Below are 23,541 nucleotides of genomic sequence, written 5' to 3'. Positions count from 1 at the left end.
AACCAACAAATCAGTCTTCACATACAAATCGTCCATGGGAAACAAGAGAATAGGTTACTTACTAAGGAATTAAGTTCAATTTACTAAAGACATGTGCAAAAACATTGTTTTCGTTCATTTTGTTTTGTTTGCAAAAGTGAGCAAGATTTTTTTTTTTTGTCGGTCGTGGGGCTTGAACTCTAGGCCTGGGCGCTGTCCCTCAGCTCTTCAGCTCAAGGCGAGTGCTCTACCACTTGAGCTACAGCGCCACTTCCGGTTTTCTGGTGGTTTATTGGAGATAGGAATCTCACGGTCTCTCCTGCCCGGGCTGGCTTTGAACCGCGATCCTCAGATCTCAGCCTCCTGAGTAGCTAGGATTACAGGCGTGAGCCACCAGCGCCCGGCTAGTGAGCAAGATTTTTAAAAAACTCAAGATCCCCTCTATTCTCTTTCCAGGAAATAGAATGAGTAAAAAGGCTCTTTCTTTCTTTCTTTCTTTCTTTCTCTCTCTCTCTCTCTCTCTCTCTCTCTCTCTCTCTCTCTCTCTCTCTCTCTCTCTCTCTCTCTCTCTCTCTCTCTCTCGTCAGCCATGGGGCTTGAACTCTGGGCTTGGGCGCTGTCCCTCAGCTTTTCAGCTCAAGGCAAGCGCTCTACCACTTGAGCCACAGCACCACTTCCAACTTTCTGGTGGTTTACTGGAGATAAGAGTCTCACAGAATTTTCCTGCCGAGGCTGGCTTTCAACTGCAATCCTCAGATCTCAGCCTCCTGAGTAGCTGGGATTACAGGTGTGAGCCACTGGAATCTATCCAGCCATCTCATTTTAACTGATAGAAATTGCTGGTTGCCAGTGGTTCACCCCTATAATCCTAGCTACTCAGGAGGCTGAGATCTGAGGATTGTTAATTCAAAGCCAGCAAGGGCAGGAAAGTCTATGATACTCTTAGGTCCAATTAACCACCAAAGAGCCAAAAGTGGAGCTGTGACTCCAGTGATAGAGTACCAGCCTTGAGTGAAAAAGCTGACAGATAGCACCTAGGCCCTGAGTTCAAACCCCAGGACATGTGCACATGCACATGTGCACATACAACATGGAAATTCACAATTAAGGAATGTGAGACCCATAAAGAGTTCAGTATTTATAACCTTGTAGGCTACTTCATTCAATTTCTTCCTCCATATTTCCCTTGCAGAACCTGCAGACAGAGCACTGTTCTTGTGGCAGGTAACTCCCTCCTCCACAAAGCTAAAAAGCCCATTTGAAATCATCACTCCTTAACTAGGCTTGGGTCACCACACTGAATTAACTTCAAGCCTCAGAAACTGAACTGGGATTGCTTAGGATGCATTTCAAATGGTGACAATCTCTTATTTGGTTTGAAGGAAAATAGGAGTAGAGTTCCCATACACACACACACACACACACACACACACACACACACACACACACACACACACACACACACACACACACACACACACACACACACACACACACACACACACACACACACACACACACACACACACACACACACACACACACACACACACACACACACACACGTACATCCTGTGGGTCCAAGGATGTGGTACAAATGCAAATTTGCCTTCCAAGCAAACCAGGCAGAGAGAAAAACCTTCAAAAAGAAAATAGCCCAGAGAATCTCTCAAACCAGAAAAACCATCACACCGTCAGCAGAAGGGGCTCTGCTGGCAACACACAGCCCTCCTCTCTGTCAATTAGGGCTTTTCTGTTTTCATGCATTTAGGAAATCTGAAACCCTTGAGAAAATGATTGCATCTACTCAGGTCAAGATGTTCGTGGATGAATACAGTTCTCTGTTGAGCCATGCAGAAAAAAAAGCTTGCTCGGCACCACCTAGAGTAGACGCCAGAATAGCAGAGCCCCCCGCCCCCCTGATCAAAGCAAAGGCCTCTGCTGAGAAAGTAAATAGTCTCTTATCTTCTTTGATGATAGAGACTGCAATCCAAAAATGATTCTGATGATACTTTGTGACCAAAGGTTAAAAGCTACAGATAGGCTATAGAGTGGCTAGGAACAAAGCCTTATTTTCTAAGTCTCCAAAAATACTTTTTTTGGGGACCCCCTCCCCCAGAAAAAGTTGTAGTTGTAGGGCTTGAACTCTGGGCCTGGGCACTGTCCCTGAGCTCTTTAGCTCAAGGGGTGTGTATGTGTGTGTGTGTGTGTGTGTGTGTGTGTGTGTGTGTGTCTGCGTGTGTGTCTGCGTGTGTGTGTGTGTCTGCGTGTGTGTGTGTGTCTGCGTGTGTGTGTGTGTCTGCGTGTGTGTGTGTGTCTGCGTGTGTGTACTTGTTCTGGGAATTGAACTCAGGACCTGGAGTTTTCAAGGCAGACGGGACACCACTTGAACCACACCTCTAGAGAGCCTTTTTGTGTGGGTTGTTTTCAAGGCCACTCTCTTCACTTTCTGCTCTAGCCGCCCTGGCTGCAATCCTTCCACTCACGTTTTTCCACGTCACTGGGGAAGCCAGGCATGGGCCATCTCGCCCAGCCATTGATTTAAGATGTCATCTCCTGAACTTTCCACCTGAGCTGGCCACACAGCATCGGATCCCTGCCTTCCAGGTAGCTAGGATTCACAGGCTTGAACTATCATGCCCAGTTCTGTTTGGTATTTTTTTCAATAATTAGAATACAATAAAAGATTCACGGTGAAGATAACTTTGCATATACATGTATCTATCCAGAGCTCAGGGGCCCTTGTGATGATCATCATTAGGATGACAGTCATCTGCAAAATATTGCGGATATGGAGGGAAGAATAGATGGGCAATGGCTGGATCTCCAAGAGGGCCTTAGAGGGGACAGACATGAAGAGAGGGAGGATTTCACATATGGGAGCACACCAGCCAGACACGGGTCACTCAACCAGTGATCTCTATGGAGGTGAGAATACAACTTTATTGTTTTTGGTAGAACAAGGGTTAGAACTCAGGGCCTTCGCTTACCAAGGCAGATGCTCTATCATTTCAGCCACACATCTAGCCCTTTCTGCATATGTATGTGTGTGAGTATGTGTGTGTATAATTTATTTTATTTTTTTGTGCTGGTCCATGGGTTTGAACTCAGGGTCTGGATGCTGTCCCTGGGCTTTTTTACTCAAGGCTAGAGCTCTAACACTTTGAGCCCCAGTGCCACTTCTGTTATTCTTGTGGTTCATTAGAGATGAGAGTTGCAGGGGCTTTCCTGCCCAGGCTGGCTTTGAACCCTGATCCTCACATCTCAGCCTCCTGAGTGGCTGGGATTACAGGAATGAGCCTTCAATGCCCGGGCAGCTTTGGGTATGTTTAAGATAGAGTTCTGCTCTTTACCTAGGCGGTCCTAGATGCATGGCAGGTGCATTTACATCCAACTTTGTTTTGTTTTATTGTTTTTACACTGGCTGCCTGGACCACTGTCCTCCTGATCTCAGGCTCTTGGGTAGTGTGGATGCTGGCTGTATGCTACTGCTCACAGTGGTACAATCTCTATAGATAAATGAGGTTGTGTTGTGTTATCCAGAGCAAGCATGAGAGAAAGAGAGACAGAGATTAAATCTTCAAAGGAGACCAAAATGAAAGAATAAAAATAAAAAAGCCTTGATCCCTGTTCCCTTTTTTACAAGGAATAATCCAGACCACTTGAAAATGAGTCATCGTGACCTCGATTCGCTGGGCCCTTGGATCTGAATGTGGCGATCTCATGACTAGTTTTTCCAGCTCAGAGCCAACCCTTATCCAGGATCTGCAAGTGAAGGCATGAGTCAGAAGCTTCATGCAGACATTAACATCTGGTGAAAACTTCCTGTCTGTTCTGCCCTCTTAAGTTCGCTAGCTCCTCCGATAGGATGTTCCTATTAACTCAGCTGGGACCTGCCCACCAGCTGCAACATATGCGTATAGTACCAGCTAATCAGGAGGCTGAGACAGGCTGAGCACTACCCCTGAGCTTTTTTTGCTCAAGGCTAGTGCTCTACCACTTGAGCCACAGTGCCACTTCCGGCTTTTTCTGTTTATGTGGTACTGAGGAATCGAACCCAGGCCTTCATGCATGCAAGGCAAGCCCTAAGCCACATTCCCTGTTTTTTTTTTTAATCCTTGTTTGCTTACTCTTTTGTTTTCTTGAGGTAGGGATATCAGAATATAGATCAGGTTGGTCTTGAACTTGTCATTCTAATGCCTCATCCTCCCCAGTGCTGAGATTCTAAGCGGGTACTTGCATACTTGTAATCCTGCCTGTGAGACTATGTAAAAAGTAACTACCACAAATATTCCACCAGCTTGTGTCTGGCTTTCTCCGTAAAACCTGGAGGCTGCTGTGGCTGGAATCCTTTTAGAGAATCCTTTACTTCAACCAGGCCATAAACAGCCTTGGTGTTCATGGGGCGGGGGCGGGGGGGGGGGGTGTAATGGAGGCAGACACAGGGAGGAGGACATCACAGAATGACCCGCAGAGCGTCAGGGAGAATATATGGTCTTAGGCAGGGCATCAGCACAGGCCTATCTGATGACCTTTTGGAGACAAGGAGCATAGTGGAGGGGGGGGGGGGAGAGGGGAAGGCGGGGGCACGCATGGGCAAACAGAGGATGATGTAAGAGGAACCTGTAGATATCTGGTGCAGAAAATGGCTCAGGTTGACCAGATGCTGGTGACTCATGCCTATAATCCTAACTACTCAGAAGGCTGAGATTTGAGAATCAAGGTTTGAAGCCACCCTGGTCAGGAAAATCAATGGAGACTCTCCAATGAACCACCAGAAAACCGGAAGTGGCACTGTGGTTCAAAATGATAAGACTGCTAGCCTTGAGCAAAAGAGCTCAGGGACAGTGCCCAGGTCCTGAGTTCAAGGCCCATGACTGACGGAAAGGAAAGGAAAAGAAAAGAAAAGGGAAAGAACAAGGAAAAGGAAAAGGGAAAGGAAAATGAAAGGAAAGGTCTCAGGCAGCAAATTAAATGCCTTAGATGAATTACTCAGTTGAGTCATCATAACAACCCTCTCGAGATGGCTCCTGTGTTCTCCCTCATTTTACAGATAAGTGAAAGAGACATTAAGAGTGCAGTGAGGGGCTGCTGGGAAGGTGGCTCAGTGGTAGAATGCTTGCCTTGCATGCATGAGGCCCTGGGTTCGATTCCTCAGCACCACATAAGCAGAAAAAGCCAGAAGTAGTGCTGTGGCTCAAGTGGTAGAGTTCTAGCCTTGAGCAAAAGAAGCTCAGGGACAGTGTCCAGGCCTTGAGTTCAAGCCCCAGGACCGGCAAATAATTAATAATAATAATAATAATAGTAACTGATTATATGGCCTGAGGAGGGGTGGTGGAATCAATAGGGCTGGGCCTTAGTAGTTCACGCCTATAATCCTTGCTACTTAGGAGGGTGAATCTGAGGATTATAGTTCAAAGCCCACCTGGGCAGGAAAGTCTGTGAGACTCTTATTTCCAGTTAATCACCAAAAAGCTGAAAGTGGAGCTGAGCTGCAAGTGGGAGAGCACTAGCCTTGAGCACAAAAGCTAAGCAAGAATGTGAAACCCTGAGTTCAAACTCCAGTACCAACATACAAACGCATGCGCACACACAGACGCACACACATTATACACATACACACAAATCTATCAATGGCAGCTCCTTAGAGCTACATGGTCCAGTGTGTTTAACACAACCTCTCCACATAGAACACAATTAAGCCCAACAACTTTGCCCCCACCCAGGAGGGGTGAGATGGGGAGGGGGGTTCAGACAACCCCAAACACACAAGGGACTTCTGAGAAGTGGAGACGAGCTCCTTGTGCTGTTGGAATCCATGGGGGCGGGGGCAGTACATCTGCAATTTCCAGACCGAGGGGATCCACACCTCCATCTTTTGCTGGGGGTGTGGGTCCCTCCCCAGAAATTCACCTTAAATTTTAGGCAAGTCATCTTCTCTACTTGGTGATCTGAAAGGCCCTCACCTGAAAAACTCATTAAGATCCCCTACAAGGCCCCCAACCACAAAACGGTGCTGATAGATGAACACAGTTTGAGGTCATTTCCTCTTAGAAAGTTGCTGATTATCATCCGCTGACTGGAAGACAGTGGGCTACTTAATAACCATGGGGGAATTGCAGAAGAGACCAGTCACATTCAGCTCCATCCTAAGAGCTTTTCAGAACAGTGACATTTGCTCCTGAGAGCTCTGAAACCACGCCCCTCCAGTCTCCCGGACCTTCTCTAGTCCAGAGGTCTTAGGAGAGCTTGAGGAAAACCCTAGCTCTCAGCCTCTAGAAACTTCCCCCAAGAAAACTAACCTTTATTTTGCTTCCAGCCGTTGTTGGGCGTCCTTTCTTGTCGGCTTGCAGATTTTCAGGAAATAAGGACTTTATAAAAGGCCTGGGGGGGGAAAATGAGAAAGGGGATGGATCAGCAACCTCTCAGGGCTGTTGGGGGGGGGGTCATCTGACTCCAAGCGTGAAGCCAGCAGGATGGGAAGCAGAGAAATGTCTATCACGGCCGAGTCGTGGCCTAAAAGATGGGTTTGAAAAACTCTGCCTTTGGCTGGACACTGGTAGCTTGCACCAGTAATCATAGCTACTCAGGAAGTTGGTATATGAGGATCACGGTTCAAAGTTAGGCTGGGCAGACAAATCTGAGACTCCTATGTCCACTTAAACTAGAGGAAAAAGCTGAACACAGAGCTATGGCTGAAGTGGTAAAGCATCAGTCAGGAGTGAAAAAGCTAAGCACAGAATGCAAGGCCCTGGGTTCAAGCTCTAGGGAATAGACATATATACATACACATACTCACACACACAAGAAAAAACAAAGTAAGATGCTGGTGTTTCTGGCTTGTAATACTAGCTAATCAGGGGGATGAGATCTGAGGATCATGGTTCAATTTACAGGCATAAGCACCAGCCCCCAACATCAATATTTTTGTAACTGACAGTAAATAAAGAAATCCACGCAAGGGCTGGGAAGATGGCTCAGTGGTAGAGTGCTTGCCTTGCATGCTTGAGGCCCTGGGTTCGATTCCTCAGCACCACATAAGCAAAAAGCCGGAAGTGGCGCTGTGGCTCAAGTGGTAGAACGCTAGCCTTGAGCTGAAGAGCTGAGGGACAGCACCCAGGCCCAGAGTTCAGGCCCCACAACCGGACCAAAAAATAAAATAAAAATAAATAAATAAATAAAATAAAATAAAAAAAGAAATCTACGCAAGTTGGCAATCTGATGATTCAACTCACGTTCATTATCCCTCCAAAGGACTTGTTTGAAGCCTCCTGGATTTTCCAGGAAATCACCACCACCCCCAGCCATCTACTTTTATCCTGACCAGACATACTTAATAGATTTTTTTTTGCTGTGAATACATTTATGAAAGAATATGTCATGTCTAGATGACAGGAGATTATATGGAACTGCCATCAGGAGTGTTTGAACTTGGCAGGAACTTTAATAATTAAAAACCATCTCTGGATAAACCCACAAAAATCAGTTGCCTTCCTATACACTGATAACGTACAGGAAGAGAGGGAAATAAAGGGAGCAACCCCATTCACAATAACCTCCCGAAAAATAAAATATTTAGGAATTAACCTAACCAAAGATGTAAAAGAACTATTTAATGAGAACTATAAAAAGTTAAAGAAAGAAATTGCAGAAGACACTAGGAAATGGAAAGACCTCCCATGCTCCTGGATAGGCCGACTTAATATAGTAAAGATGGTAATACTTCCAAAACTAATATACAAATTCAACGCAATTCCTATTAAAATCCCAATGACGTACATCTCTGAAATACAGAAAACAGTCCAAAAATTCATATGGAACAACAAAAGACCTAGAATAGCCAAAACAATTCTAGGGGATAAAGACAATATGGGAGGGCTATCCATGCCGAACTTCAAACTCTACTACAGAGCTATAATAACAAAGACAGCATGGTACTGGCACAAAAACAGACCCGAAGACCAATGGAACAGAATAGAAGATCCAGAAATAAATCCACAGGCCTACAGCCAGCTGATATTCGACAAAGGAGCCAAAGACATACAATGGAAGAAACACAGCCTCTTCAACCGCTGGTGCTGGGAAAACTGGGCAGCCACATGCAGAAAACTAAAAGTGGACCCCAGCCTATCACCATGCACCAACATCAACTCAAAATGGATTAAAGACCTTAACATTAAACCTGAATCTCTGAAACTACTGCAGGACAGAGTAGGAGAGACACTTGAACTAATAGGCACAGGAAGGAACTTCCTGAACAGAGTCCCAGGGTCACAACAAATTGGAGAGAGACTCGACAAATGGGACTACCTTAAAATAAAAAGCTTCTGCACAGATAAAGCTATCGCAACCAAGCTAGAAAGACAACCAACTAATTGGCAAAAAATATTTACCAGCAATATATCAGACAAGGGGTTAACATCCTGTATATACAGGGAACTCAAGAAACTAATCCCTCCCAAACCTAACAAACCAATTACTAAATGGGCAAGGGAACTAAAGAGGGACTTCTCAAATGAAGAAATAAAAATGGCAAAGAAACACATGAGGAAATGTTCATCATCCCTGGTGGTGAAGGAAATGCAAATAAAGACAACCCTGAGATACCACCTTACCCCAGTCAGAATGTCCCACATCCACAAATCAGCCAACGACAAATGCTGGAGGGGATGTGGAGAACGAGGAACGCTATTACACTGCTGGTGGGAATGTACACTCATACAACCACTTTGGAAAGCAGTCTGGAGGGTCCTTAGAAAGCTAAAGATTGACCTCCCTTACGACCCAGTCATACCACTTCTAGGCATCTACCCTGAACAACAGGAACCAATATACAAGGACACGTGCACCTCCATGTTTATTGCAGCACTGTTCACAATAGCTAGGATATGGAAACAACCTAGATGCCCCACCACAGATGAATGGATCCAAAAATTGTGGTATCTATACACAATGGAATATTATGCAGCCATTAGAAATGACAAAATAATGGCATTTGCAGGGAAATGGATGGAGCTAGAAGGAATCATGTTGAGCGAGGTAAGCCAAGAACGAAGAGACAAACAGTACATGGTCTCCCTGATAAGCGGATGATAAATCCAAAATGTTAGGTGATATGACAAAACTAACAGGACTTAAGAAACAAAGAACTCCCACTCATCTGGTTGAACCACTACTAAATATCCCCATGCTGCTGATCACGTGTATGGTATATAACATATGAACACCGTTATATATTACAGACTGTGATAGACAATTTGCTCCAGGAAAGTTAGAATGAACGTGTGACTTTAAATGAGCATCATTATTCCACAATACTGTGAATTTCCGGAAATTAAGTAATCACTTAATCACAATCAAAAAAAAAAAAAAAAAAAAAAAAAGAACCTTGGGGAAGGGAGGGAGGGAGGGGATGGTAGGGAGAAAACAATGGAAGGGGTAACAATGTTCAAGAGGAAGTGTACTCATTACCCCACTCATGTAACTGTAACCCTCTGTATAGAATCTTTACAATAAAAAAATTAAAAAAAAAAAAAAAAAAAACCATCTCTGGAAAGTAAGTCTTTACCTGGCCACTGTGAAACCCACAAGTCAGGGTTTGGGGCTTGCCTGACCTTTGCAGAGAAGAGAAAATGGACTTAAGTGTATTTTGAATGAAAAGAAATCAGACATCTTGCAAATGGTGGTCTGAGGGCTCAAAGGGCAGACAGGATAGGGGAGGGGGGGACTAGGGCAGAGAGCTAAGTGCAGTCCACCAGAAAATGATTTTTGCTTTCAATGCAGTTAATTTCTTTTCTTAGAAAGTTATCAGGATTGCTGATGTTAATGAATATTAAATAAAATCAAGCATTGGCGGCTCACATCTATTAATCCTAGCTACTCAGGAGGCTGAGATCTGAGGATCAAGGTTTGAAGCCAGCTCAGGCAGGAAAGTCCATGGTTCTCTTATTTCCAATTACCCACCAGAAAACTGGAAGTAGAACTGTGGCTCAAGTGGTAAAGCATTAACCTTGAACAAAAAAAGATCAGGCCCGAAGAACTACCACCAAAACCAAAACAAAACCAACAAACAAAGCTCTACAAGATCTACCAGGCTATGCAACATTGGAAAGTCTTTTTTTTTTTTTTTTTTGGTTGGTCCTGGGGCTTGAACTCTGGGCTTGGGCGCTGTCCTTGTGCTCTTCAGCTCAAGGCGAGCACTCTACCACTTGAACCACAGCACCACTTCTGGTTTTCTAGCGGTTTATTGGAGATAAGAGTCTCACGAACTTTCCTGTCTGGACTGGCTTTGAACCATGATCCTTAGATCTCAGCCTCCTGAGTAGTTAGGATTACAGGCGTGAGCCACCGGCACCCGGCAAGGCTATGCAACATTGTACCTGCCTGTCATATACACGCTGCCCACCTGCTTAGGTAAATGACTTGTTACCAAGGACCTTGAAACACTTTGCAAAGAAATAGCAAAGAAAAAGACAGAGGTCATGGGGCTTGAACTCAAGGCCCGAGAGTTGTCCCTGAGCTTATTTGCTCAAGGCTAGCATTCTACCACTTTGAACCACAGTACCACTTCTGGTTTCCTGGTGGTTAATTGGAGATAACAGTCCATGGGCTTTCTTGTAGGGGCTGGTTTTGAACCTTGATCCTCAGATCTCAGCTTTCTGAGTAGCTAGGATTACAGGCATGAGTCACCAGTGCCTGGCCTCAGAGAATTTTTCTGAGCTGCCTCTCCTTCTCTCTGTCTACAGCTTAGGGTGTTTAAAATGGGACTCAGCCCAGGCATGGTGGGTCCTAACTATCATCCTAGCAATTCGGAAGCAGGGGCAGGAACTTCATATGTTTGAGGCCCTGCATAGTGAGACTCTGACTCAAGAACAAACCAACCAACAAAGTTCTTTGAGTTGTTTCCCTGGAATTGCCTGCGTTCCCAAGAGCTCCTGGGATGCAGGTTAACTTAGTCTTACTAAGCTATTACCCATCTTGAAAACTGAAGTAACCACAGAAAAATTCTTTGGCTGCTGTTTCAAGGGCAAAGTATCACAAAACCAGACTATCTACCTCCCCCGCTTCTCTGTCCCCCCCCCCGCCCCCCCCATCCTCTCTTATAATGGTTTGGGAATTTGAATTCAAGAGTCTCAGGCTCGCTAAGCAAATGCTCCACATCATGTGAGCCAGACCCAACCTGGACCACAATCCTCCTATTTCTATCTCCCAGATGACACACGTGGCCCACGAGAACCTCTCATTGTGATCCTCCCGATCTCCATTTCCTGAGTAGCTGGGATTATAAACAAGAGCTACCATGCCTGGTGGATGACTATTCTGCTGTTGCTGGTGAAAAATGGCTCTTCACATCCAAACCTATCATGCTCACTCCAAAACTGATGATGCCTGGCACACACATGGCATCTGTGATTGGCGGCAGGAAGTGTTAGGGACACAAGATCGAGGTCTGATTGGAGGGGAAAAAAAAGTTTGGGATTTTCTTTTCTATTGTTTGTCAGTCGTAGGGCTTGAACTCAGGGCCTGGGTGATGTCACTGAGATTTTTTTTGCTCAAGGTGAGTACTCTACAACTTTGAGCCATGGCTCTACTTCTGTTTTGTTTTCTCTTTCTCTCTTTTTTTTTTTCCTGGTTATTTGGAGGTGAATGTCTCTGGAATTTGTCTGCCCAGGTTGGTTTTGATCCTTAGAGCTCAGCCTCTTGAGGATCTAGGAATATAGGCATAAGCCCCAGCCTCACCCCTACCCATCCCTCAGCTAGGTAGGATTTTTTTCATTTGTTTTTTGGTCATGGGGCTTGAACTCTGGACCTGGACGCTGTCCCTCAGCTCTTCAGTTCAAGGCTAGTGCTCTACCACTTGAGCCACAGTGCCGCTTCTGGTTTTCTGCATGGTTTATTGGAGATAAGAGTCTCACAGACTTTCCTGCCTGGGCTGGCTTTGAACCAAGATCCTCAGATCTCGCATCCTGAGTAGCTAGGATTACAGGTGTGAGCCACCAGCACCCAGCTAGGCAGTTGTTTTTAAAGAAAACAAGCAGACAAATTCTAGTTTGGACTCAACAACTCAAGCAAGTAAGCTGACAGGCACTCAAACAATTCAATTGGTTCGTTCTAATGCCAGAAGTTTCCGGTGGCCTCTACCATATGTCGGAAAAGGAAGACTTCACTTACAGCTCACTGCTCTGCATGAGTTCGATCAGATCCATGAAGAGAACATCGCGGTTCCGTTCACAGAAGCCATCCATGTCGTATGACACCTGGACAACAAGACAAAGAAAGCTGGTTTTATCCTGTCAGCATTGCTTAGGATATAAACTCTAAAGTAAAAATCACTCCTATCACAAGAATGTGTGCATTTTTTATTTTATTTTTGTCAGCTGTGGAGCTTGAACTCAGGGCCTGAGCCCTATCCCTGAGTTCTTTTGCTCAAGGCTAAAGCTCTACCACTCTGAGTCACAGCTCCACTTCTGGTTTACTGGTGGTTAATTGGAGATAAAAGTCTCATGGAGACTTTTCTGCCCAGGCTGGCTTCAAACCCTGATCTTCAGATCTCAGCCTCCTGAGTAGCTAGGATTAATAGATGAGCCTGGTGAATGTGTCTATTTAAGCTGTGGCAATTTGGCCAGAAATTCATGCTCGAAGACCACGGTTAACAAGAATAGAGCTGGGAGGAATGAGAAATCTGGTGGAAGACAGGATGAGGAATAACAACCCAGATCAGCAGCAAACCCCCCCCCCCCAGCCTGGCACCAAATGAATATCCATGCATTTTCTACGAACAAGCAACAGCACGAACTCTCAGCTCTCTGGTGGGCATCAGAAGGCAAAGAGTCCAAGTTTGTGATTGGATCCTGTACAATGCACTGCTGTAGTGCTTTCTATAGGTACCGGAGTGACTCCATCTTGAAAAATGTGTGCTAATAGTATTTTAGGGTTACTCTGTGTGTATACAGGTCCTGGAGTTGAACTCAGGGCCCACATACTCTCCCTTAGATAATTGGCATTCTAGCACTTGAGCCATAGCCACTTCTACTTTTTTTGGTGATTAATTGGAGAGAAAGAGGCTCAACAGACTTCCTGTCACGGGCTAGCTTCAAATCACAATCCTCAGATCTCAGCCTCCTGTGGAGCTAAGGATGACAGGTGTGAGACACCAGCGCTTATTTGTGTTTTCCTCCCTGACTTCTCCAAAGGTCCTAGTTGTTGCAAGAATGAACTACATGGGATCTGGTGTGCCTCTGGAGAAAATACCATAGCCCCAAGGGTTCTAGTTAGGAAGCCATTGGCAGAAGATCACTCCCCTGCTCCGGCCCTACCTTGCCAGCATAGTGATGAATAATGAAGCCTTGGTTCCAGCTGTTGAAGTGTTCGTGGCTCCCAATCTGCATCTGGAGCTTCTGGAGCAGTGTCTGATCGGCTCCTTCACCCACAGCATGCATGGTTGCGCACACATCATCCAGGATACTCATGATGCCTGGAGGGTTCTGGGGAAGGGGGGGGGGGAACCAAGATGACGAGGCACCCGTCACTGACTGTTTTAGAACATTCAGTGCCTACCAGGCCCTATCTTAAGCCAAGAAACTACTTCCTAGATCTAGATATCCTTTTGTGTGTTTGCCCAGGCTAGCTTGGACTTCGATCTTCCTACTAATGCTTTCCCTACAGGCCCACTACCATGCCTGTTTTTTTTTGTTGAGATGAGGTCTTGCCACCCTTTTTTTTTGAGAGGGGGGCAGACTGGAGGGACCTTAAACTGCGATCCTCTCAGTTTCTACCTCCTAAGTAGCTGAGATAACAGCTACTTAGATAACATACCAAGCCCTAGATAGCATCTTTAAAATCAGCCATTTCTTTAAGACAAGAACGCCACATCCCAAAGGAGCACTGAGGAACAAAAGATGGGGGCAAGTCCATTTTGAAGAAATGATTTCACCCCTTCATGTTTTATTCAAGGCCACGCACAGATCATTATCTCCTACTGGTACTAAGCTGACTTCCAAAATCCAAAATAAACGAAAACACTCCCCTTTGACCCAAATGCATTGCTGAACATCTTACACGGGTAGAGCCAGCTGAAGTGCTCCATAGCTCCTATCATTCATTCCTTGTTTTCATATTCATAAGTTTGACATGTTTTTGTTCGGATTACAGCCTTACTCTGAAATGCTGCAGCTTTTCAAAGAACGGAATAGTCAATCCGGGTGCTGGTGGCTCACGCCTGTAATCCTAGCTATTCAGGAGGCTGAGATCTGAGGATCACAGTTCAAAGCCAGCCCGGGGAGAAAAGTCCCTGAGACTCTTACCTCCAATAAACTACCCCCCACCCCAAAACATAATAAAAAAAAATCCTAAAAAACAAACCCAGAGTGGCACTTTGGCTCAAGTGGTAGAGCACTTAGCCTTGAACACAACAAAGAGGTTCAGGGACAGTGCCCAGGCCCTGAGTTGTGAGACTTGAACGCAGGGTCTGGGCCCTGTCTCTGAACTTCTTTTTGCTTAAGATTAGTACTCTACCACTTGGGCCACAGTTCTACTTCTGGCTTTTTGAGTAGTTTATTGGAAAGAAGAGTCTCATAGATTTTCCTGCTTGGGCTGGCTTTGAACCTTGACCTGAGCCTCCTGAGTGGTTAAGATTATAGGTGTGAGCCACCAGGGCCTGGTGATTTCTAGTTTTAATAGAATCATGTTCTGTCTACAGAGCTTCCCCCTTCCCCTTTCAATCATTTCTTAGAGTATTCGTTATAGAAGTTGCATGATTGCATGAATGTAAGGCCCAGCAAGAGCAGTTCATATGCTATACCATCATCATGAACGTGGGCTTCCAGAACTCAGGATCCACTCCCATTTATAAACCAACATTTAAACATGTTCCTCTTTATCAGAATATTAAAACTCCACAGACCCTATTGTTCTTTATGGGGCTTGAACTCAGGCCTGGACACTATCCCTTAGAACTTTTTCACTCAAGGTTAGCGCTCTACCCCACTTTGAGCCACAGCACCACTTCCAGTTTTCTGGTGGTTCATTGGAGATTGGAGTCTTATGGATTTTTCTACCCAGGCTGGCTTTGTACCACAATCCTCAGATCTCAGTCTCCTGAATGGCTAGGATTACAGGTTTTACACCACCAGCGCCCAGCTTTACTGTTCTATTTTGATGTACAAACATTTATACAAAGCTCATGTAACAGCTAAATGTCGTGACAGATCAGACTTTACCGAGAACAAAATTGCAAATGTAAGCCAAAACTTACCACTTTATTCTCTATGAGGTCACACACAATTTTATTATTGAAGTATTCGATAGGTGTCCACCGTATTCCTTCTTGAACATACTCTTCCTGTAGGACAAAAATGAGGGACTTGCATAAATCACCATGCAGAGAAAAACTTAAATGCTTTCTATAAAGAGTAGGAAGTTTAATTTTTTTTCTTTTTCTTTTCCTCCCCAGGAGATTCCAAGAAAGGAATATTTTATGGCTTGGGGATTTTTTTTTTGCAGGGTGGGGGAGGTTTATGGAGGCTTGAATTCAAGGCCAGTGTGGGGGGGGGCACTATCCCTGAGCTCTTCAACTCAAGGCTAGCACTCTACCACTTTGAGCCAAAGTACCACTTCCGGTTTCCTGGCAGTTAACTGAAGACTCAGACTTCCTGCCCTGGCTGGCTTTTGGACTTCTATCCTCAGATCTCAGCCTCCTGAGTAGCTAGGATTACAAGTGTAAGCCATCAGCACCTGGCTCTAATTCTTTTTTTGGGGGGAAGGGGGTCATGTTTAGTTTGAACCCGATGGTGGGCTTACCATGCACTTTTTCTTGACTAACTAAATTAATGATGCAATATGATTTAACTTATTAAGTCCAGTTTCCTTCCCTCTCCCCTCCCCCTACAAACACGTGTGCACACACACACACACACAAAACTCTCTCATGGAACAGTAGAACCTCTTAGTTTTCTCGTGCAGGTTAGTTGCTCATTTAAATGAGATGCCCCCTGTCCTGCTGGTCTTGCTTGGTTGGTTTTCTTTGCTACATCTTCCTTCTTTCTGGACCTTTAAATGTGATGGGAGAATCTTGGGACTCAATCTTCTAGCAATCTTCCAGCAATCTTATTTCAGTAAGTGCCTGGACCTTAGTACTTGCCAACTAAGGACCATGAATTCATTTCTCTAGGACTGGCCTTGCCACTGAGCTCTCGACTCCATCCATTTTTGTCATCATGGCATCTCCATGGTGGGGTTCAGTAGACCCACGCCACAAACTGGGGAGTCTTCATTCAGTGTCCACTGGGAGTCCAGTGATTCGTCTAGTTTACCCTTTAGGAAATACATTCACCGTTTTTTTTTTTTTTTTTGGGGGGGGGACAGTCATGGGTTTTGAACTCAGGGCCTGGCCACTGTCCCAGGAGCCACCGGAAGCTGGGAGAGGAAGAATGCTAGGGTTTTAAGAAAGAAGCCTTGGTCAAGAATGTGGCCCTCAATCTCAGAATCTGGGACCCCAGCTGCGAGCAGCAATGTCTGCACATGGAAGCAGCCCAGCTTGCATTCTGCTGGGCGGGTGCTGAGGATCTAAAGCAATATGGCATGTGGGAAAACGATCAGGCATGCACTGAGCTTTGAGAAGGAACTATAAACAAGCCTTGGGAACTCAAATGAGACTTGAAATGGCGGCTATGTTCCAAAGACTTGTTCTTTGAGGCTAGATGATGGGGAGTGTGGCGAATCTGAGAAAACCAAATTTTTCCTCTAGAACACAGTGTCTGCGTAGACCGAAGAGGTTGGAACGAGGGTGGCCATGAGTCAGACTGGAGAAAAACAGCTTGTCATTTCACCAAGCGCCCAGCACCACTGCCGAAGGAGAAAGGAAGCGTAGCAGATGGCATTTATATCTTCTAGACTAAAATGCTGCAATGGCATATGGTTCCCCCCAATATGACTTTTTGAGATATATTTCCTAATACAAGACTCAAACCTGAAGCTATTATCCAGAGAGAAATCTATAGCTCTTCAGTCAAATCAGCAATAGCACAGGATGGAGGAAGAGACACTGCTTACCTGTTCTGCTTTTAATGTCAGCTCAATAAATATCTGCTGGAGCTTCTCGTTCACAAAATTGATGCAAAACTGTTCGAAGCCATTTTTCTGAGGAAGGAGGAGAAGGGGGAAAAAAAAGATTCTTTCCTGTAAGCATCTTGCAAAATCATCCCAAAGTCATTTCTAAGAGATTTACAAAAATGGTTGCATGTACAAAGCTTTCATTTTTTATGCCAATTATTGGGCATGTCCATGGCATGAAGTTCAGTGTTACAGTGGTGCCAGTGTTCAGGCCTGCAATCCCAGATACTCAGGAGGCTGAGATCTGAGGATCCAAGTTCGAAACCAATCCTGGGCAGACAAATCTGAGAGACACTTATCTCCAAATTAACCAGCAAAATGCTGGACGTGGAGGGGTATGCTTTAAGTGGTAAAGCAACAGCCTAGAACAAAACAAGAAAAAGCCAAGCAAGAGTGTGAGGCACCGAGTTCAAGCCTCAACAGTGGCATAAAAGAAAGGAGAGGGAAAGGGAAATGGAGAGGGAGAGAGGAATGAGGGGGGGAGAGAAGGAGAGGGAGAGAAAAGGGGAGAGGAAGGAAGGGAGGGAGGGAAAGAGGGAAGGAGAGAAAGAAAGATGAAAGAAAAAGGAAGGGAGGAAAGGAGGGGGGAGGGAGGGAGGGAAGGAGGGAGGGAAGGAGGGAAGGAAGGGAGGGAGGGAGGGAGGGAGGGAGGGAGGGAGGAAGGAAGGAAGGAAAGTAGGAAGAAGGGAAGGAAGAAAGGAAGGGAGGGAGGGAGGGAGAGAGGGAGGGAGGGAGGAAGGAAGGAAGGAAGGAAGGAAGGAAGGAAGGAAGGAAGGAAGGAAGGAAGGAAGGAGAAAGAACGCAGCATAATTTCTATCGCAAAGACACGAATTTGGTAATGTTACATGAAAAACTCACAAAAGGCCAAAATAAGCCAGCTGGAGTGATTCTTTCACATTGAGAATTCTTCCCAGCAGGCCAAATGACAGAGGCCACCTCCCCCTCCAGCCTGGGATGATTACAAGGCAGCCTCACCTGGAATATTTCAAAGCCATAGATGTCCAGGACGCCTATGTTATATTCTTCGTGGTCCTTCTCCATGGCTTTGTTGATGGACTAGAAGAGAGTCAAGGGTAAGCCCATCAGCGCCTGTGCATTCCTTCATATGAACAACAGGCACACGGGGGGGGGGGGGGGGGGGGGAGGGGTTGGAGAGGGAGGGGGGGCAGGGGGAGGGGGCACCCTTGTGATGAGCATATAAGGGGAATTGGAGCTTTCAAAGAGGTCTTGCCGGGCACCAGTGGCGCATGCCTATAATCCTAGCTGCTCAGGAAGCTGAGATCTGCAGATCACAGTTCAAAACCAGTCTCAACAGAAAAATCTGGGAGATGCTCATCTTCACTATACCAGCAAAAAGCCTGAATGGAGCTGTGACTCAAGCAGTACAGCCCAACCTTGAGTGAAAAACTTAAGGAGACAGCTCCAAGGCTGGGTTGAAGCCCACGTAACTAGCGTGGCATGTGCATGCACGTGAACAGCGCTATAGCACAAGGTTAGGTAATGTAGAAAACCATTACAATGCAAAAAAAAAAAAAAAAGACTGTGGTAGGGGGAAAAAAAATGTTTGCTTCATGATGGAAACCATTAATTTTTGGCAGAGTTAGCTTTCCTCAGGAAGCTTTGACAAGAAGAAAATAGCATTAGAAGGATCGAAGTTAAAAAGACCTCTTTTTCATGAAGAACCAATTTTACATAATTTGTAACTATCGTTTTTGTTGTTCATGATTTGGCAATTATCTAGCGATTGCCTCACGCAGTGTCTGAGTGCCAAGGCCATCAGCTCATACAAAATTCAAGCTGTCTGCGGATGGTAACCATGAGTATTTCTCTGTGTGTGCCGATCCTGAGGCTTAAACTCAGGGCCTGGGTGCTGTTCCTTACCTTTACTTATTTATTTATTTATTTAGCTCAAGATTAGCACTCTACCACCTAAGCCACAGCTCCATTTCTGGCTTTTTGCTGGTTCACTGAAGAAAAGAGTCTCATAGCCAGGTGCTGGTGGCTCACGCTTGTAATCCTAGCTACTCAGGAGGCTGAGATCTGAGGATTGTGGTTCAAAGCCAGCCCGGGCAGGAAAGTCCGTGAGACTCTTATCTCCAATAAACCACTAGAAAACCAGAAGTGGCGCTGTGGCTCAAGTGGTAGAGTGCTCCCCTTAAGCTGAAGAGTGCAGGGACAGTGCCCAGGCCCAGAGTTCAAGCCCCAGGACCGACCAAAAAAAATTGAAAAGAGAAAAGAGTCTCATGGACTTTCTCCTACCTGGGCTGGCGTTTGAATTGTGATCCTTAGATCTCAGCCTCCTGAACAGTTAGGGTGGCAGGGAGGTGGCTTTGGGATTAAATGTAACCAATGGGAAGCTGAAATCCGGGTTCTTGGTTACCGAGAAAGACAGCACAATTCAGTATCAGCAGGACAAGTTACAATGGGGTAGAGGAGGAAGAATTAGCAAAGGAGGCAGAAGAGGGAGGAATATATCAGGGAGAAAAATTTCTAGAAGTGGCAAACTCTACCATTTTATGAATTACCAGGAAGATTTTCCCCGAGAAAGAAAATGGCTCATCGCTAAGTAGGAAACACTTAGTGGCTGGCACATAGTATAAATGCCCAGTTTAAATGCCAGCAGAAGTGAGTGTTAATCACTTTACCACAGAGAAACTGAGGCATGGGTGGCAAGAAAAGTCCTTGATGTTCAGCACTGGACAGTAACTCAACCGAGATGAGCGCTTAGGGTCTCCTCCAAGTGGGAGAGCACCAACCTTGAGTGAAAAAGCTCAGGGATAGCACTCAGGCCCTGAGTTCAAGAGCCCGTACCAGCACGTACACATATACATACATACATACTGGCGGACATGGACGGACGGATGGACGGACACACACACACACACACACACACAGAGTAAAGTTCTAACTGCAAGCAGCTATATATGAGATCCATTTGTTACACAGCAATGCATGACACATACAACATTCTTAAATCTTTAGACTCCAGAAATCAAGGAAGGCCACAGGATCATGAGTTTCCTTTTTCTGGCCACTCATCCTGGCTCTACTGAAGTGTGTAATACAGAAGGAACGTCATCATGTCAGCTTTAGCTAATGTTTCTAGTAAGCGCCGAACACGAGAAGTACAAGCCAGAAATGCTTAGAAGAAAAAGCTGGCTGAAAGCATCCCAGAAGATCCACAGAGAAGAGGTGGACAACTTGGGTCAGGAAGGGAAGGGTTGATCTCATGCATGAAAACAAACCTTCACGAAATTTCCTCTGAAGCCTCTTCCTCCTCCTCCCCTCTCCCCTCACCCCTATCCGCTCATCAACCTACATTGACTTACATCCACCAAGAAATCAAACACGCGGGCGTGAAGGGCCTTGGCGAGCGCGTCCCGGGTGTAACAGGCCTGCTCCACGTTGAGAGTCACGTGGATGGACTCTGACTTCCCACCCCACTTGCTGTCCATCTGCCGGCTAGTCAGCTTCTCCTTCAGCCGCTCCTGGTTAATCCCCAGCAGGTAAGCAGGAAAAGCCAGAACTGCAGGAGAGAAAACACGATCGTCTTTCACAATTAGAACCCACCTCCCAAATGCACGGAGCTGTGGATGGGGCACCGTGTGCACAGATACATGGATTATGGTTAACCCCCCAATTTCTGCCCCCCCCCAAATAAAAGTCCTGTCCAGCAAAAGAGATCCTTACACATTTACCTATTTTGTTTCCTCCTCTAAGAGAGAGAGAGAGAGAGAGAGAGAGAGAGAGAGAGAGAGAGAGAGAGAGAGAGAGAGAGAGAGAGAGAGCTCATGTACTAGTACTAGAGCTTGAGTTTGGGGCCTGCTGCTCTTGCTTGAACATATCAACCAAGACTGGTACTTTACCACTTGAGCCATACCTCCACTTCCCATTTTTTTACTGGTTAACTGAAGAGTCTCATGGACTTTGGTGCCTAGGCTAGTTTTTTTTAGGTTTGGGTGTTTTTTGTTTTTGTTTTCGTGCTGGTCCTAGAGCTTGAACTCAGGACCTGGGTGCTACACTTGAGCTTCTTGTTTTTTATTTTGTCTTTTTATTTTATTGCTGTCAGGGGCTTGAACTCAGGGCCTTGGTACTGTGTCCCTCAGCTCAAGGCTAACACTCTACCACTTTGAGTCACCAGCCACTTCTGTTGGTTTCCCCCCTCTCCTCCCCCCTCCCAGTGGTTAACTGTAAAAGTCTCACAGGCTTTCCTACTTGGGCTGGCTTTGAACTACGATCCTCAGTCCTCAGCTTCTTGAGTAGCTAGGATTGATTACAGGCATGAGCCACAGATACTTGGCTCCCAGATTTGTTTTTTTGTTTTCTTTTTAACTACATAAGCCAATTCCTATGATGATTTCCAATCACACAAATTAGCAGTCCAAGAAGGACCACTATGATGGTGGCGAAATTCCTAAAATAGACACTTCTCTGAGCTTATGGCCAGATGCCCTGGATGGAAGTCAATCAAAACACATTTCCTTGGCTTCAGATAGTTTTCTTCCTGGGGGGTATGAAAGGGGTTCAATGTTTTCAAGGACCCTGAAGCACCTGTTATCAATGAGCTGATGTGAGGATCATGGTTCGAGGCCAGCCCAGACAGGAAAGTCCATGACTCTAACTTTCAAATAAATGCCAGAAAACCAGAAGCCACACTGTGGCTCAAAGTGGTAGGAAGCTAGCCTTGAACACACACACACACACACACACACACACACACACACACACACACACGCACACGCACACGCACACACATTCAGGGACAGCGCCCAGGCCCTGAGTTCAAGCCCAAGGGCCATCACAAAGAAAGAAAGAAACAAAATGAGGCTCATGGCCAGGCAACTTGTTTGAGGACTTAATACCAAGAAGAGGGCTGTGTTAGACCTGGGGTTTTCTTGATTTCTAATCAGTGTGCTCCACTGTGAATAAATGATAGTATTCTCAGGCCTGAAAGAAAAGTTCCAGTTGTCTCAGGATGAATTAAAGACTTTTACAGATGCAAATGAAAATTATGAACTTTTTCAGCATAAAGCTTGACCAAATGTCTCTTACTGAAAGTTGTATGGAAAATTTTATGACAATACTGGGTACCAAGTATACACAAGGTCCTCGGGAGGCAGAAATCAGGAGGATTTAGGGCTGAGACTGGTCCAAGCATTAAAAAAAAAACCTCATTGGGCTGGGAATGTGGCTTAGTGATAGAGTGCTTGCCTAGCACAAATGAAGCCCTGGTTACTCCATAAACAGAAAAAGCTAGAAGTGGTGCTGTGGCTCAAGTGGTAGAGCACTTGCCTTGAGCACTGACAGGCTCAAGGACAGTGCCCAGGCCCTGAGTTCAAGCCCCAGGACCTGAAAAAAAAAATTCATGAGACTATGTCAATCAATAAAACGCTGGTGGTCCTGGTGTTTGTCCAGCATGCCAACTATACCGGAAGCATAAATAGGAGGATGGTTGGCCTGGATACAAAAACAACCAAGGAAAAATGGCAAGGTACCTGGCTCAAGGGACAGAGTACTTGCCTAACAAGCACCAGGCTCTCACACGATCAAAAGTAAGTTGATAAAAAAATATATAGTACTAATAACTAATATTAAAAGACAGATGCTAATGGTGGAAAAAACACAAACCTCCCCGCCAAGGCTGAGCTGTTAGAATGGCACAGGTGGTGTTGGGGTGTATGGAAGCTGACATTTCTCAGCCTTCAGTTGCTGGAGATTCAGTTGGCGAACACAGATTGGAAAATAGTAGAATGCTAGAATAAGGAATGCGTCATTGATTTGAATGCTTCCCCAAAATACTCCCAACAAGCTGGGTGCAAGTGGCTCAGGCCTGTAATCCTAGCTACTCAAGAGGCTGAGGTCTGAGGATCACGGTTCGAAGCCAGCCCAGACAGGGAAGTTCGTGAGACTCTAATCTCCAATGAGTCACCAGAAAACTAGAAGTGGAGCTGTGGGTCAAAGTGGTAGAGTGCTAGCCTTGAGTAGAAAAGCTCAGAGATGGGCCCCAGGCCTTGAGTTCAAGCCACAGGACAGACAGGGATAGACAGAAGGACACACACACACATACACACATACTCTCTCTCTCTCTCTCTCTCTCTCTCTCTCTCTCTCTCTCTCTCTCTCTCTCTCTCCAGAAGAGACAAAGGCACAGCCCAGCCTTTCATCCTACAGAACAGGGAGGGACTTGAGGGTGGTAGATACCTCCAAAAACAAGGCCTGGAATTTGGCTAGGAATCAGAGCCACAAGCTTAGCAAAACAGCCAAGCCGACTAGAGAGGAAATAAAGAGTACTTGGTTTGGACAAACTCCACGCCAGGTTTTCCAAGCACAAGCTTTTTATGGCCTCATATTTTCTTCAGTGGCCAGCCTGGTGCTGAAATTATAGGGCTGTTTCTCCTGACTTCCTTCAGGCTGGGAATTTCCATGAGGTTGTGTGAGTAAGAACAGAGGTCC

At 45.6% G+C, this 23,541-nt stretch overlaps 1 protein-coding gene across 1 annotated transcript in view; it reads right to left on the bottom strand.

Annotated features, from left to right (window-relative positions):
* Myo1e (myosin IE) overlaps positions 1 to 23,541 on the bottom strand; it is a 140,958-nt gene that overhangs the window by 31,562 nt on the left and 85,855 nt on the right. Inside the window, exons 10-16 of the mRNA XM_069995289.1 lie at positions 20,418 to 20,614; positions 18,064 to 18,144; positions 17,029 to 17,115; positions 15,233 to 15,319; positions 13,296 to 13,463; positions 12,151 to 12,236; positions 6,282 to 6,363 (exon numbers count right to left, since the gene is read on the bottom strand). Coding sequence (XP_069851390.1) covers positions 6,282 to 6,363; positions 12,151 to 12,236; positions 13,296 to 13,463; positions 15,233 to 15,319; positions 17,029 to 17,115; positions 18,064 to 18,144; positions 20,418 to 20,614 — 788 coding nt within the window. The remainder of the gene's footprint in view (positions 1 to 6,281; positions 6,364 to 12,150; positions 12,237 to 13,295; positions 13,464 to 15,232; positions 15,320 to 17,028; positions 17,116 to 18,063; positions 18,145 to 20,417; positions 20,615 to 23,541) is intronic.

Source organism: Dipodomys merriami, unplaced genomic scaffold (assembly GCF_024711535.1).
Source record: "Dipodomys merriami isolate MVZ:Mamm:240054 unplaced genomic scaffold, mDipMer1.0.p SCAF_48, whole genome shotgun sequence".
NCBI lineage: Eukaryota > Metazoa > Chordata > Mammalia > Rodentia > Heteromyidae > Dipodomys > Dipodomys merriami.
The sequence above is the reverse complement of the archived record's forward strand: the minus strand, read 5'-3'. Positions and strand labels throughout refer to the sequence as shown.